Source organism: Cloeon dipterum, chromosome 4 (genome assembly GCF_949628265.1).
Source record: "Cloeon dipterum chromosome 4, ieCloDipt1.1, whole genome shotgun sequence".
NCBI lineage: Eukaryota > Metazoa > Arthropoda > Insecta > Ephemeroptera > Baetidae > Cloeon > Cloeon dipterum.
The window spans coordinates 35341705-35357815 of NC_088789.1; the positions used below are offsets into that span (position 1 = coordinate 35341705).

A 16111-nucleotide genomic window follows, 5' to 3' on the forward strand; every position below is an offset into this window, starting at 1 on the left:
TCTGAAACTAATTTATTTAATATTTATAGTTTGGGTCCGAGCCACAAATTAAAATTATTCGTATTGCAACTCTTGCGTTTCATTGCGTGACGCAAGTAGCATTTCTTCGATTGGAAAGTTATTAAATAATTATTGTAGGTTTTAAAAATGACAAAATTTATGCCCCCGTTGTATTTCAATTTTATTTGAGTCAGAATTACAAAATAATTTAATTTTTTATCGTGTTCTATCTTGACTCCATGCTTACAATCCCTAAAACATACAGGTTGCTGAACAGGATCCGAACGATGTAAATTTCATTTTAAAATATTTTATTTGTTATTGAAAACGACTTGGACTATCACACTGGTGGTTATTGAAATGGGTGGTCGAGCCATCTCTATTAATAATGTTCAAGTGGCTGTTTTAGCTTGTGTTCAATTTTAAATTTAAAAAAAAAACTGTTGATTTACAATAAAATGTAAAATAATGCTGGTGAACACCACTTGGTGTCGTTTCAGTAGAATTTTGTGCCCGTTTTGATAAATTTGCTCATTTCGCTGCGAGCTGTCGGAAAAGACAGTCACACAGTGTCCATGCATGTTTCGATTCTTTCGCTTCCTGTGTGCAACTCTGCGTCAGAAAAATTACTTTTCCAACACGTCGAGCGATGGAAACGTATATCATGCTATAGGGAGGCTAATTTTAATACTTATGAGTATGAAGCAATTTAAATTAAATCATTTAACGTAATTGGATTTTATTTTCACAATTTGTTTCAGAATAAAAAATACATTTTAGGATGTTGTTCACGGAGATAATTAAATAAATTGCACGATTTGCAGTTCACCAAATAAATGTCGAATTTAATGATTTATTCTCATTATTAATAAAAATTAACTGAAAAGGAATTAATTACACCGAAGTCAGCTAATTTAAGCAGGTTGCTAGAGAGAGATTTAAATTACTGAAAATGGAAAACGAGTAACGATGACAATACCTCGCAAAGAAAACGTGTTGGTCTATTACAGAACAAGTCAATGAAATAGGTATTCGAGGCATCGCCGTCGTTCACCAACAAGTTGAGGCAATTTTCCTCATAGGGCATATTTGGCTCTCCTGCATCCCAAAGCAGTTCACTGGTAGACAAAGTTCCTGAAGGGCACCAACCGAATTTGTTGACGCATCCCACTCCGACGTCGGTCCCCGAGGTCCAAAGGGAAACACCAGACCAGGACCAACCAGCGGCTGAAATTGAGATCATGATTGATGCCTCCCGTTTCGTTTATTGAAACACCGACAGTTGAAGCCGTTGTGTATGCAAACTCGCTCGGCATCCGTCTCGACCGACACGAGTTCCATTCCAAATGTACAGCACGTGTAGTACGCATCTTTGTAAGACATCTGAACAAAAAACTGGTTTCAAGAAAATTTGTATCGAATTAAAATATCTCGTACCGAACTTTTGTGGTAGAAGTATTTGCGGTCGCAAAACGTTTTGAACTCCCCATCAGGTCCTTTTTTATTTTATAAAAGTAAAATTTGTTAAATTTCAAAATTTCTTACCTGACATTGCTGTCACCTGAGCAGCTTTGCTGGGCTAAGTGAAAAGATTATTTAAATGTAAATTAGTATTACTTGAGTGTGCTTACGTCAACCGTGCAGTTGTAGTCATAGCAGGAGACCGAAGTGCACACTTTTGTCGTCTTAAATATAAAAAACGTAGAATAACCCAATTTTTAGCCAGACTATTTCTGTACCTGGCAAATGAAGTTATTCAAATTAGAGCAAGGGGCGTCGTCGAGATAGGCTGCACTCAGGCTGTAGGACAGGGCCGTTTCAAAGTGCGAATAAACACAAGACTGCAGCTCGTCTATGTTGTCCGGCTGGTTGGTTTTCCTTTTCAAAAACAATTAGAATCAAAACAATTTACGTAATAAGAACCATTTGGTGTCGTTCCAGAAGAAGGTGGTTCCTGTGGAACAGTATTTGTAGTGGAAGTTGCAGTTCAGTTGCGTTCCACTCGTCCAAAACTCGGTGTTGTGCTTGAGCAATTCTTTCCATAAAGGCATTAAAACGAGATTATCTCTCTAGGCATGTTTAGTTCACTTTTGTTGTTTAAATTGAAGATGACCTGCATTTCCTGGTCAGTATCGATTGAGAGCAGATCCATTCCTAAAGTGCAGCAAGTGTAGTAGGCCTCTGCCCAGGACACCTGCTTCCCTGTGTTGATTTTTTATGTTAAGAAATTGATGCTGAACAAACAGACCGAGTCTTCCGTGAAGAAAAGATAGGTTTTATCTGTTCCGATTGCATATCGACCGTACTTAAAGGCATCTGGAATGATTTCGATTCGAATTTAATAAGAGATAATAACGATTCATACCAAGAAGTTGTCCTTTCGAATTGAAAAGGTCATCCTTTTAACAAAATCGTGGATATTATTTATATTCATTAAAAATGTGAACTCACCTGTTTCACACAAGTAGATTTACTTGGGCACGTAGGACTGCAATCTGGTTGACTCCCCTTTGAAACAAAATAATTAATTGTAAAGATTCGATTTCCATGGTACCTCGCAGATGAATTTTCGAATCTCCGTGCATTTTTGATCGTTGAAAGTCATCAGAGTCGGATCGATTGCCATCTTCATGTCCAAGCAGCGCTCTGTCAGCGGATTGTCGGGCATTGCCGACTGCCAGTTGGTAAAGTTTTGATAAAGCAGCGTTCTCGAGCCGCAAAATCCGTAGGTGAACTCGCAGCCGAATCCATTATTCGTTCCTGACGTCCAGTAGAAGTTGGTTGTGTCCTTTAATTGGACTATTAAGTTTTTATTAGAATTTGTTTTATTTATTATCAAGTTGTTAATGCCTTTGTTCATGGCAGCCAAGCAGGATAGTTCTTGAAACGATTCGACGCTCAACAATTGCATTCCGTACTTGCAACATTCGGTTTGGGCGTCGTTCCAGTTTTTTCCCACCTTGGAAATGAAATACTGACGCCCGCAAGCTGACCTGAACACGCCATCGGTGTTTCCTGATATTTAAAATCCAAAATACTAAATAATTCAAAGAAAGGCTGAATAAAAACGTTGCCAATTTTGTGAATTGCTGAGTTTAGTGGCGTCTGGTAGACACGGAGCCGTTGGGCATTCTGGACATGCAACAGTCTAATTTATCGTTTTAAAGAAAAGCATTTTTCTGCAATTTAATGCATACCTCGCAAACGTATCGCGTTTGGTAAGAAGTATCGCAGGGTCTGTCGTTCATTAAGAGGTTTTCGGGTGGCGTGCCTGTTCCCACGACCATTTCCATGCATTGCTCGTTATTTTGCGAATTATCCGGCTGGCCTGGTCTGAATTTGATATCGGAGCGGACGTTGATCACCGGCTGGTTCATGCACCAAATAAAGAAGCCGCTTGTGCCTACGTTGCTCCCCGCTGTCCACCAGGTGCCACTGAAGTCGTAGTTGGGATCTAAGAAACAGTAATATAATTCTTGTTTCTTTAATGGTTAATTCGTTTTAAAACCAGTAAGAATTTCGGAAAAGCACAAGTATTCTTCTGCAGTTTGAAAGGTGACCAGTTTCATATTCCGCGCGCAGCATTGAGAAGCTGCTGCTGCCCAGTCTAACTGAATTTTTGGTTATTTTCCTTTCGTTGCACAACAAATTATTTCAGTTACTGCAGCATCACTGAAAAAGTACAAGGTGTCACAGGCGTTGCGCACTACTCCTCCAACGGTGGCTCCGTCAGATGCTAAATAGGGAACTTAATTAATCAAGATATTGTTTGAGCTGGATAAGACCTACTGTTTCTGTACTTTCCGGCATCGAGTAACGAAGGCTGTCACATTTTTAGGCTCAAGAGTAGGCCATTAATTTATTAAAAGAATTTACCTGAGTCACACACGTGTATGGCAAGCATGGAGGCGGAGTTGTTGTAGTTGATGTTGAAGTAGAGGTTGAAGTTGAGGTTGAAGTCGAGGTTGAAGTCGAGGTTGAAGTCGAGGTTGAAGTCGAGGCTGAAGTTGAAGTTGAGAATGAAGTTGACGAATCTGTCGCAGTGTTTGCCTCTGCGGTTGTGGGAGGCGGTGTAGTTGTTTCTTATTCAATTCAAAGTTCGGTTACACATTAAATGCTACATTATTATTAGAATTTACTGGTTTTCTTGCTGGAGGAGCTGCTGACAAGCCTAGTCGTTAAAATTGCTCTTCTCTTTGTCTTGATGATGTAACAGAAAGATTTAAGTTTGAATAATTCTAAATCTTAATCTCAATTCAAAGCTTACCGTCAGCAAGCTAGTTTGCTTGATTGGGGTGGTGGTGGTTGAGTTGCAGTCGCCAGGGGTGCCGGAGCAGCATTTTTGGATGAATGCCCTGCGGTTAGTAATCACCCGCACTGCAAAATAGATTGAATATGCTTACAATTTTGATTATCTGATTGAAACATACCGATTTCTATACGAAGTATTTTAGGAACAGCCGCTGAAACGACCTAAGAGGAGAAATAATTCAAACCAAAAAAGGGCACGTCGAGTTTTTACGGTTGAAAAGAGGAGCACTACGCCTACCACAAGCACAGGTCTCCACAGCATGTTCACCTTCGCAACTAAAATTTAAAATCTGGTGTTACTATCCTTACAAATTTAAAAATGATAACTCAACCGCGCTGGTGATTCGTGTTCGTCTGCGTGGCCCAGAAAAGCTGTAGTGAACACGACAACGAAGTGATGGAGAAGCGTGGGAAAATATGTACCGGATGTTTCCATTCTTCCTGTCTGCAACATGTTGCCAGGAACGTGATTTCGCAACAAGCTGACCAGTAGCGTTTTAAATAAACAAAACTTGCATACATTTTTGTGCTTTATTATTTTTTTCTGGTCAAAAGATAAATTTCAAATAATTAATCATTTGAAGAATTGTGTTTGTATAGAAACAAATAATTAAAATGTTTTGAAGAAATAATTATAAACAGGAATGATTAGGAAATCGGATTTTAATAAACCCGATGAGAAGCAGATTTACGTTATGAAAAAAATATTTGTTAATGAAACTGGACTTGAATTCTCCATTTCAGTTTGCTGGAATACGAAAAGCACGTAACGTTTCAGTTTGGAATCATCTTACATTAAAAAATGATTAGATAATTTCGATTGGGTTGTCTTCTGCGTGACCAAAATGATGCAGCGAATTGCTATGATAAAATTTAGCCCACCACACCCCGATCTAGTGCAACAGTCACAAACACACACATCGCGTCCGCACACCAGCTGTTTCCATTCCATTTTTCCGGCAGTGTGTGACTTATTTTCTGAAGAGAGATGCTTCCGGTTGGGAGCGGTTGCATTCCAATGCAAACGAAATAGAGAAGCGGAGACATCACTACTGACAATGATGCCGACGAGATAGAGAGCAATAGACGGAAAAGAATCTTGAGCAGATCATACGTTTTACACAATAATATTTTTCCAATTTTTGGTTCCAGATCTTACTGAAGAATAAGTTTATTAAAAAGTTATAACTGTGGGCAACGCAGGGACCACCACATAAGGAACAAAAAAGCACTGGTTTTTCATGATATCCTGAAAGTAACCCCGATGAGCCACAAATTAAAATAATTCATTACGCAACTCTTGCCTATCATTGGGTGGCGCAAGTGGCACTTCTACGATCCGAAAATATAAAAATAAATATTTTGGGTTTAAAAATGACACAAAGCTGCACTGTTGTGTCTAATTTTTATTTGATTCTTCATATAAAACACTTATTTAATTTTTTATCGTGTTCTATCTTGAGGCCATTCTTCTATTTCCGTTCCTAAGTGTGTACAGGTGTCTGAAAAGGAACCATGTTAATTTCTTTTTAAATATCGTACTTCGCAGAGAAAGCGATACGGATCATCACACTTATGGGTGGCTGAGCCATCGCCACCAATAATGTTAAGGTTGCTTGTGTTAATTAAAAAACTATTTAGATTGAAATAATATGTGAAATGTAGGTTTTGCACGAAAACGTTGGGCATTCTGGAAATAATGCACATCCAACAGCTTTTAATTGGGTCTAAATATTTGTTTGAAGAGAAGCATTTGTTGTCTAGCGTTTAAGGCTTACCTCGCATACGTATTGGTAAGAAGTATTGCAGACATTATCGTTCATTAAGAGGTTTTCAGGTGGAGTGCCTGTCCTCAAACTCATTTCCATGCAATGCTCGCTATTTTGCCAATTGTCGGGATTTCCTGGCCTGAATATAAGGTTGGACGTGACGTTGATCACCGGCTGGTTCATGCACCAAATGAAGAAGCCGCTTGTGTGTATGTTACTTGCCGCTGTCCACCAGATACTATAGAAGTCGTACTTCAGAACTGAAAAAACAGTTAAAATTCTCTTTTCTTCGTTAAATCGTTATAAAACCAGTGAGCATTCTAGAAAAGCACAAATATTCTTCGGTGGTTTCAAAGGTCACCAGTTTCATATTCAGCTCGCAGCATCGAGAAGCTGCTGCTGCCCAGTCTAACTGAATTGTTTGGTTATTTTCGGGACCATTGCACAAATTATTTCAGTTACCTCATCGTCACTAAAAAAGTACAAACTGTCACAGGCGGTATGCAAAGCTCCTCCAATGGTGTCTTCGACAGTTGCTACACGTAGAGAACTTAATAAATCTAGACATTTTTTGAGCAAGGTTTTACTTATGTTTATGTGGTTGCTGGCATCGAGTAACGAAGGCTGTCACATTTTTAGGCTCAATAATAGGTCATCAGTTTAGTAAAATAATTTACGTCTGTCACACACGTGTATGGCAAGCATGGAGTCGTACTTGTTAAAGCAGTTGTAGTAGTTGTGGTTGAAGTTGAGGTTGAAGTTGATGTTGAAGTCGAGGTTGAAGTTGAAGTTGACGAATCAGTCGTGGTGGTAGCCTCTGCAGTTGTGGGAGGCGGTGTAGTGGTTTCTTATTCAATTCAAAGTTCAGTTACACATTAAATGCTACATTATTATTAGAATTTACTGGTTTCCTGGCTGGTTGAGCTGCTGACAAGCGTAGTGGTTATAATTGCTCTTCTCTTTGTCTTGAGGATGTTACAGAAAGATTCAAGTTTTACTTATTCTTGAATTTAATCTTTATTTAATGCGTACCGTAAGCAAGCTGGTTTGCTTGATTGGGGTGGTGGTGGTGGTTGAGTTGCAGTCGCCAGGGGTGCCAGAGCAGCATTTTTGGATGAATGCCCTGCGGTTGGTAACCACCCGTACTGCAAAATAGATTGCAAATGATTACAATTTTGATTATCTGATTGAAACATACCGATTTCTATACGAAGTATTTTAGGAACAGCCGCTGAAATCATCTGAGAGAAGAAATTAATCTGATCAAAAAAGGGGCACATCGAGTTTTTACGGTTGAAAAGAGGAGCACTACGCCTGCCACAAGCACAGGTCTCCACAGCATTTTCACCTTCGCAACTGAAATTTAAAATCTGGTGTTACTATCCTTACAAATTTCGAAATAACAACTCAACCGCGCTGGTGATTCGTGTTCGTCTGCGTTGCCCAGAAAAGCTGTAGTGAACACGACAACGAAGTGATGGAGAAGCGTGGGAAAATATGTACCGGATGTTTCCATTCTTCCTGTCTGCAACATGTTGCCAGGAACATGATTTCGCAACAAGCTGACCAGTAGCGTTCTAAATAAACAAAGCTTGCGAAAATATATGTGCTTGTTTCTTTATTTGGTCAAAAGTCTGTGCAGTGCAGGCCATGCAATCTCAAAACAAATTTTTTGAAAAGTCATGTGTTTATAAAAACAACTAGCTAAAACTTTTTTATGAAATAATTATAAACAATAATGATGAGAAATTGGATTTTAAATAGACTTTGCTTAACTTTGTGAGAAGCAAAGATTTTTTTGTGAATTATTTTTCTATGCAAATTGAATTAAATACAAAATTTGAGGTTCATTGAAAACGATCAGCATGTTAAACTGAAGCCTCTCGAACCATTTTGATAGATTGCTGCAATTCATTTGTTTTCGGCGTGACCGAAATGTTGCAGCGAATGTTTTTTGATAAAATTCAGTGTACCACAGCGGCGCGATCTAGTGCAACAGCGTCCAACACACACACATAGCGTCCGCACACCACTTGTTTCCATTCCTTTCTGCCGGTGTGTACTAGAGAGAGATATTTCCGGTTAGGAACAGTTGCGTTTTCCAATAAAACGAAATAAAGTAGACGCGGAGACATCACAAACTTGTATTTCATTTTTTATTTAATTGAACATTAAACAAAATAATTTTATTTTTTTTCGTGTTCTATCTTGAGACCATCCTTCTTTTTCTATTCCTAAATCTTCACAGGTTTCTGTGGAAAGGAACGATGTTAATTTCAGCTGCTGACAAGCCTATAGTTGATATAATTGCCCTTCTCTTTGTCTTGAGGATTACAGAAAGATTCTAGTTTTTGTGAAACTAAAATTAAATAATGTTTGAATGCATACCGTCATAATGTTGCTGATTGGGGTGGTGGTGGTCGAGTTGCAGTCGCCAGGGGTGCCAGAGCAGCATTTTTGGATGAAGACCCTTCGGTTAGAAATCACTCGCACTGTGAAACAACTTGCAAATGCTAGAAATTTTAACTATCGAATTATTCACATACCGATTTCTATACGAAGTATTTTAGGAAAAGCCGCTGTAAAGATCTGAAAGGAGAAATTAATTAAACCAAAAGGGGGCACATCGAGTTATTACGGTTGAAAAGAAGAGCAATGCACCTGACACGAGCACAGGTCTCCACAGCATGTTCATCTCAGAAATATTTCCTTCGCAACTGAAATTTAAAATCTGGGTTTTCGGTCGTTAGATATTAACTTTTTGAAGCATAAGTGAATGAATTTATGTCCGTTTTGAAGGAGTAATTCTTAACAGGAATGAACAGCGAATATTAAATATCTCACTAAACCCACAAGCACATATTTTTTATGAAATATATGGATGACTAGAATTTAATTTAAAGTTCAAGATGGTTGGAATTCGAAGAGCATGTTACGATTTAGTCTGGATTCATCTTACCCTTAGCAATAATCAGATTGATTTGTATTCTGCGAGACCTAAATGCTTTAGAGATTGGTATTTGATAAAATTCAGCTTACCACTCCGCGTTCTAGTGAAAGAGTCTGACAAATCGTCTGTTCATCGGGTGTTTCCATTCTTCCGGTGTGTGACGTATTTCATGAAAGTGGTTTTTTCCCAATAAACCTAACAGCAGTAATTGCATTTCCAAATCAATTGAAGTGGGGAAGCGGAGAAATGCATCACTATGCACTGAGTGACATAAAATGAGTAACATTTTTGCTGACCATAGGAAGCAGAAGAGAGCAAATCACTGAATAAAAACCTGGGAAGATCATAAATTGTACACAATATTGTTTTTCCATGTTTATACTCTCGATCGTATAGAAGAATAATTTGAATAAATAGCTAAAATTGTATGCCACGAAAAGACTAGCTCATTATCAAACGAAAGGAGTAAAAAAACTCTGGTTTTAATTGTTTTCTGAAACTGACTTTAATATTTATAGTTTGGGTTTGAGCCACGAATTAAAATTATGCTTATTACAACTCTTGCGTTTCATTGCGTGACGGAGGTAGCATTCCTTCGATTGGAAAGTAATAAAATAACTATTGTAGGTTTAAAAATGACAAAATTTCTGCTCCGTCGTATTTGAATTTTATTTGAGTGAACACCGCACACAATAATTTCATTTTTTAACTCGTTCTATCTTGAGGCCATCTCATTATTAAATAAAATGACACAGTAAACACCCAGCAAGTCAGCAAAGTTAAGCAGGTTGCTGGAAAGAGATGTAAATTACTGAGGAAGAAAAACTTGAAAAGATGAAAATACCTCGCAAAGAAAACGTGCTGTTCTATTACAGAACAAGTCAATGAAATAGGTATTCGAGGCATCGCCGCCGTTCACTTGCAAGTTGAGGCAATTTTCCTCATAGGGCATATTCGGCTCTCCTGCGCCAAAATGCAGTTCAATGGTAGACAACGTTCCTGAAGGGCACCAACCGAATTTGTTGACGCATCCCACTCCGACGTTGGTCCCCGAGGTCCAAAGGGAAACACCGGACCAACCAGTGGCTGAAATTGAGATGATGAATATGGTAACCCGTTACATTTTTGTTGAAACGCTGACAAATGAAGCCGTTGTGCAGACAAACACGCTCGGCATGCGTCTCGACCGAGACGAGTTCCATTCCAAATGCACAGCACGTGTAGTACGCGTCCTTGTAAGACATCTGAACAAAAAACCGGTTTCAAGAAAAATTGTAATCGAATTGAAATATCTCGTACCGAATCTTTGTGGTAGAAGTATTTCCGGCCGCAAAACGTTTGGAACTGCCCATCAGGTCCTTTAATTTTATATAAGAAACAATTAAGGTCTAATTTTTATAATTTCTTACCTGACATTGACGTCACCTGAGCAGCTTTGCTGGGCTAAGTGAAAAGAATATTGAAATCTATTTTTGCGGCTTCCTAATTATTTGTTTACTTCAACCGTGCAGTTGTGGTCATAGCAAGGGACCGATGTGCACACTTTTGGCGTCTAAGAAAAACAATGAATTAATTTTCAGCCTAATTATTTCTGTACCTGGCAGATAAAGTTGTTCAAATCAGAGCAAGGAGCGTCGTCTATGAAGGCTGCACTCAGGCCGTAGGACGCGGCCGTTTCGAAGTGCGAATAAACACACCACTGCAGCTCGTTTATGTTGTCAGGCTGGTTGCTTTTCCTTTTAAAAAACCAATTAAAATCCAAACAATTAACGTAAAAAGAACCATTTGGTGTCGTTTAAAAAGAAGGTTGTGCCTGTGGAACAGTAATTGTAGTGGAAGTTGCAGTCCAGTTGCGTTCCACTCGTCCAAAAATTCTTGTTGGTCTTCAGCAAATCTACCTATAGAATTAAAACTGGAATTTTTTCCTGTGTATAGTGTTCACTATTGTTGTTGTTTAAATTGAAGATGTCCTGCATTTCCTGGTCCGTCGCAATTGAGAGCAGATCCATTCCTAAATTGCAGCAAATGTTGTAGGCCTCTGCCCAGGACACCTGCTCCACTTAGTTGATTTTATTGTTAAAGAAATTGGACTGAACAAACCGTGGCCTGTGTATAGAAAAGATAGGTTTTATCTGTTCCACTCGCATATCGACCGTAGTTAAAGGCGTCTGGATTAATTTTTATCAGAATTTAATATAGGAGAAAAGATGATTCATACCAAGAAGTTCTCCTTTCGAGTTGAAAAGGATGTCCTTTTAACAAACTCGTGATTTAGGAGTCTTTTTAATAACCTCAACAAACCTGTTTGACACATGTAGATTTACTTGGGCACGTAGGAATGCAATCTGGTTGACTCCCCTTTTTAACAAAATGATTATCGGCAAGGAGTTATTTTCAATGATACTTCGCAGATGAAGTTTCGAATCTCCGTGCATTTCTGATCATTGAACGTCATCAGAGTTGGATCGATTGCCATCTTCATGTCCAAGCAGCGCTCTGTCAGCGGGTTGTCGGGCATTGCAGACTGCCAGTTGTTAAAGTTTTGATAAAGCAGCGTTCTCGAGCCGCAAAATCCGTAGGTGAACTCGCAGCCGAATCCATTATTCGTTCCTGACGTCCAGTAGAAGTTGGTTGTGTCCTTTAATTGGACTATTAAGTTTTAATAAGTATTTTTTATATTTATTATCAAGTTGTTAATGCCTTTGTTCATGGCAGCCAAGCAGGATAGTTCTTGAAACGATTCAACGCTCAACAATTGCATTCCGTACTTGCAACATTCGGTTTGGGCGTCGTTCCAGTTTTTCGCCACCTTGGAAATGAAATACTGACGCCCGCAAGCCGACCTGAACACGCCATCAGAGTTGCCTGATTTTTAAAATAAAAAATACAATATAGTTCCAAGAAAGACTGTAAACAAACTTTGCCAATTCTGTGAGTTGCTGAGTTTAATTGCGTCTGTTTGGCACTGAGCCGTTGGGCATTCCGGAAATGCACATCCAACAGCTTTGGTCTAAATATTTGTGAGAAGAGAGGCATTTTCTGTACCGTTTAATACTTACCTCGCAAACGAATCGGGTTTGGTAAGTATCGCAGGGAATATCGTTCATCAAGAGGTTGTCGGGTGGCGTGCCTGTTCCCAGGACCATTTCCATGCAGTGCTCGTTGTTTTGCCAATTGTCCGGTTGGTTTGGTAAAAATTTGATGTCGGAGGGGACGTTGATCACCGGCTGGTTCATGCACCAAATGAACTGGCCGCTCGTGTGTACGTTGCTTCCCGCTGTCCACCAGGTGGTACTCAAGTCGTAGTTCAGAGCTGAAGAACAGTTAAAATTCTCGTTTCTTTGTTAAATCGTTATTAAACCAGTGAGCATTGTGGAAAAGCACACATATTCCGCGGCGGTTTCAAAGGTGACCAGTTTCATGTTCCGCTCGCAGCATTGAGAAGCGGCTGCTGCCCAGTCTAACTAAATTTTTTGTCACTTTCGGTTCCAAGCTCAAATTATTTTAGTTACTGCAGCGTCACTGAAAAAGTACAAGGAGTCACAGGCGTTACGCAAAGCTCCTCCAATGGTGGCTCCGACAGATGCTACGTAGAGAACAACATTAATTAAGGTATTTTTTTGAGCAGATTCAACTTACTGTTAATGTAGTTGTTAGCATCAAGTAACGAAGGCTGTCAAAATAATAATAAATAAATACTAATAAACCATCAATTGAGTTACAAGAAATTACCTGTGTCACACACGTGTATGGTAGACATGGAGGCGTAGTTGTGGTAGTTGTTGTTGATTTCGTGGTTGTAGTTGAAGAAGTTGTTGTTGTTGTTGATTTCATGGTTGTAGTTGAAGAAGTTGTTGTTGATGTCATGGTTGTAGTTGAAGTTTTAGTAGTTTTTGAGGTTGAAGTTGAGGTTGTCGGGGTCGATTCAGTCGTGGTTGTAGCCTCAACGGTTGTGGGAGGCGCTGTGGTTATTTCGACGACTGATGTTGTTGTTTCTTTTTAAATTCAAATTTCAGGTACAATTTTTGCTTCTTTGATTAATATTTTTACTGGTTTTCTTGCTGGAGGATCTGCTGACAAGCGTTGTTGTAATAATTGCTCTTCTCTTTGTCTTGGGAATTACAGTATGATTGAAGTTTTTATAATTCTTATTGTTAGATATAATCTGATATCAAAGCCTACCGTCGTCAAGCCTGTTTGCTTGATTGGGGTGGTGGTGGTCGAGTTGCAGTCGCCAGGGGTACCAGAGCAGCATTTTTGGATGTAGACTCTGCGGTTGGTAATCACTCGCACTGCGAAACAACTTGCAAATGCTAAAGTTTTTAATTATCTGCTTGAATCATACCGATTTCTATGCGAACTATTTTAGGAAGAGCCGCTGTAAAGATCTGAAAGGAGAAATTAATCAAACCAAAAAGGGGGTACATCGAGCTATTATTACGGTTGAAAAGAAGAGCACTGCACCTGCCACAAGGACAGGTCTCCACAGCATATTCACCTTCACAACTGAACTTAAAAATCTGTTTTAAAGACTTCGAGACCTAAATGCTTTAGAGAATGATATTTGATAAAATTCAGCCTAACACTTCACGTTCTAGTGCAAGAGTCAGAGCTACGTCTGCACATCGGGTGTTTCCATTCTTCCGGTGTGTGACGTATTCCATGAGAGTGGTTTTTTCCAATTAGCCAAATAGCAGTTTTCAAATTAATTGAAACAGAAAAGCGGAGTCATCACTATACAGTGTGTGAATTAAAATGATTAAAATTTTGCTGACGAGGAAGCAGAAGAGAGCAAAACACTGAATAGAAACTTGGGCAGTTCGTAAATTTTACACAATATTTTATTTCCAATTTTTTTTTATTCACAATCGTACAGAAGAAGAAATTAAATAAATAACTAAAATAGTAAGTGACGTAAAGACCAGCTTATTTCCATTCTTAAAGAGTGAAGTACTCGAGCTAACCTTAATATTTTTATTTTACGTTTTAGCCACAAATTAAAATTATTCGTATCGCAACTCTTGCGCTTCATTGCTTAGCGCAAAGAATGATATTTATATTTTAGGTTTAAAAATGACAAAATTACTGCACCGTTGTATGTAATTTTTATTTGAGAGAGCATAACAAAATATATTCTATCTCGAGGCCATCCTTCCATTTCCGTTTCTAAATCTACACAGGTTGCTGTGAAAGAGCGATGTCAAACTTTTATCATAAATCATAAATTTCTTTTAAAATATACTTCGCAGAGAAAACGAGATGCAATATCACACGGGTAGTTGTTGAAATGGGTTGCCGAGCCATCTCCACCCACAATGTTCAGGTGGACGCAACTCTCGACGTAAGGCAGGTCAGGCTGTGTCGCACCCCATTTGGCGTCACTGCCCAGAAAAGTTCCATCTGGGCACCAGCCGAACTTGCCGACGCACCCGATTCCGTTGTCCGTTCCCGAAGTCCAAACGGAGCCTGCGGTCCAACCGGCGGCTGGATTGGATTTAATTTGGAATTTATAAATAGAGAAGTTTAAAAAATTGAACAGAAAAGTTTACTCATGAATCCGTTGTGTATGCAAACTCGTTCAGCGTCCGTCTCGACAGAAACGAGTTTCATCCCGAATTTGCAGCACTCGTAATACGCGTCTTTGCTAGTTTTCTGAAATTTTTTTAGGGTTGATAAGAAAAAGGAGGCATAAAGTTGAATCCTATACTGAGTCTTTGTGGTAGAAGTATTTTCGTCCGCAAAACGTTCCAAACTGTCCATCCGGACCTTTAAAAATGCAAAGATTAATTTTTTTCTTTTTAAAATAAAGATTTTTACGAATACCTGACATTGCTGTCACTTGGGCAGATTTGGTGGGCTGAAAAATATTTAAATATTGGGTTCAAATATTAAAATTTTAGAATTACATCGACGGTGCAGTTGTAATCGAAGCAAGGAACCGAGTTACAGGGTGTGGCTGGCATCTAATAAATAAGAAGAATTTCAGTGAAGGTTTAATTTAAAAATTAATAGTACCTGGCAAATGAAGTTGTGCGAGTTGGTGCAAGGCACGTCATCGAGATAGGCCGCACTCAGGCTGTAGGACGCGGCCGGCCCGAAATGCGAATTGACGCACCACTGCTGCTCGTTCGTGTTGTCCGGCTGGTTCGTGTTCCTGTTGTTGGAAAACGTCAGACCGTAAAGAAAGTATTAAAATTCTGTTTCAACCATTTTAAGTCGTCCCAAGAGAACATAGTTCCGGTTGAGCAGTAGTTGTAGCGGAAGTTGCAGCCTAATTGCGTTCCGCTCGTCCAAAAATCCAAGTTGTACTTGAGCAAATCTTGAAACATATTCTAAAATGAGCAAATTTCTTAAAGTTCAATTCGATTTACTGTTGTTATTGTTCAGGTTGAAGACGTTTTGCATTTCCTGGTCGGACGCAACCGAGAGCAATTCCATTCCTATGGAACAGCACGTGTTGTAGGCTGCCGTCCAAGTTAGCTGGACCATATATTTAAATTAATTAAAAATTAAAATTATAAAAATGTTAACCGCGTATTTGGTGCCGTATAGATAGGTTTTGTCTGTTCCAGTCGCCCACCGTCCGTAGCTAAATGCGTCTAAGGAGCAAGTTTAAGGTCATAAATTCTAGAGTAAAATAGATTCATACTCAGCAGTTGTCCTTTCGAGTTGAAATTATCGTTCTAGATTATCAGAAATTAAAGTAAAATGTTTTTAAGTATCAGAAACTTTTACTTGTTTGACGCAAGTTGATTTGCTTGGACAAGTAGGACTGCATTCACTTTGATCGCCCTTTTAAAATTTTATTAAATCGAAATAAATGTTATCCTTTTATGTTTTTCTACCTCGCAGATGAATAATCGTGTTTGTGCGCAGTCAAAGTCATTGAAAACCATCAGTTTCGGGTCGAATTCCATTTTCATCTCCATGCAACGTTCCGTCAACGGATTTGCAGGCTGTCCCGGCGTCCAGTTTGAGAAATTTTGGTACAGAAGCGTCATCGAGCCGCAAAACCCGTATGTAAATTCGCAGCCGAAGCCCTGATTTGTGCCTGAAGTCCAGAAAGAGTTGGTCTTGTCTT

At 39.1% G+C, this 16111-nt stretch overlaps 1 protein-coding gene and 2 long non-coding RNA genes across 3 annotated transcripts; all 3 read right to left on the reverse strand.

The window, feature by feature from the left end:
• Positions 1–9681: 9681 nt before the first annotated feature.
• Positions 9682–10269, reverse strand: LOC135942034 (uncharacterized). Its single transcript, XR_010575042.1, has 2 exons — positions 9875–10269; positions 9682–9821 (listed from the first exon to the last, which is right to left on the reverse strand). It is a non-coding gene; the product is annotated as an uncharacterized LOC135942034 (long non-coding RNA).
• A 2270-nt stretch (positions 10270–12539) lies between these two features.
• LOC135942552 (uncharacterized) lies at positions 12540–12964 on the reverse strand. Its single transcript, XR_010575101.1, has 3 exons — positions 12763–12964; positions 12670–12703; positions 12540–12616 (listed from the first exon to the last, which is right to left on the reverse strand). It is a non-coding gene; the product is annotated as an uncharacterized LOC135942552 (long non-coding RNA).
• Positions 12965–14159: 1195 nt separating this feature from the next.
• LOC135942902 (uncharacterized) lies at positions 14160–16103 on the reverse strand. Its single transcript, XM_065489244.1, has 13 exons — positions 15876–16103; positions 15766–15822; positions 15680–15713; positions 15562–15629; positions 15402–15510; positions 15238–15349; positions 15046–15184; positions 14937–14993; positions 14854–14887; positions 14738–14796; positions 14580–14682; positions 14273–14514; positions 14160–14214 (listed from the first exon to the last, which is right to left on the reverse strand). Exons 1-13 carry the CDS (start codon positions 16029–16031, stop codon positions 14203–14205), a joined length of 1182 nt encoding a protein of 393 aa, XP_065345316.1. The 5' UTR covers positions 16032–16103; the 3' UTR covers positions 14160–14202.
• Positions 16104–16111: the final 8 nt, after the last annotated feature.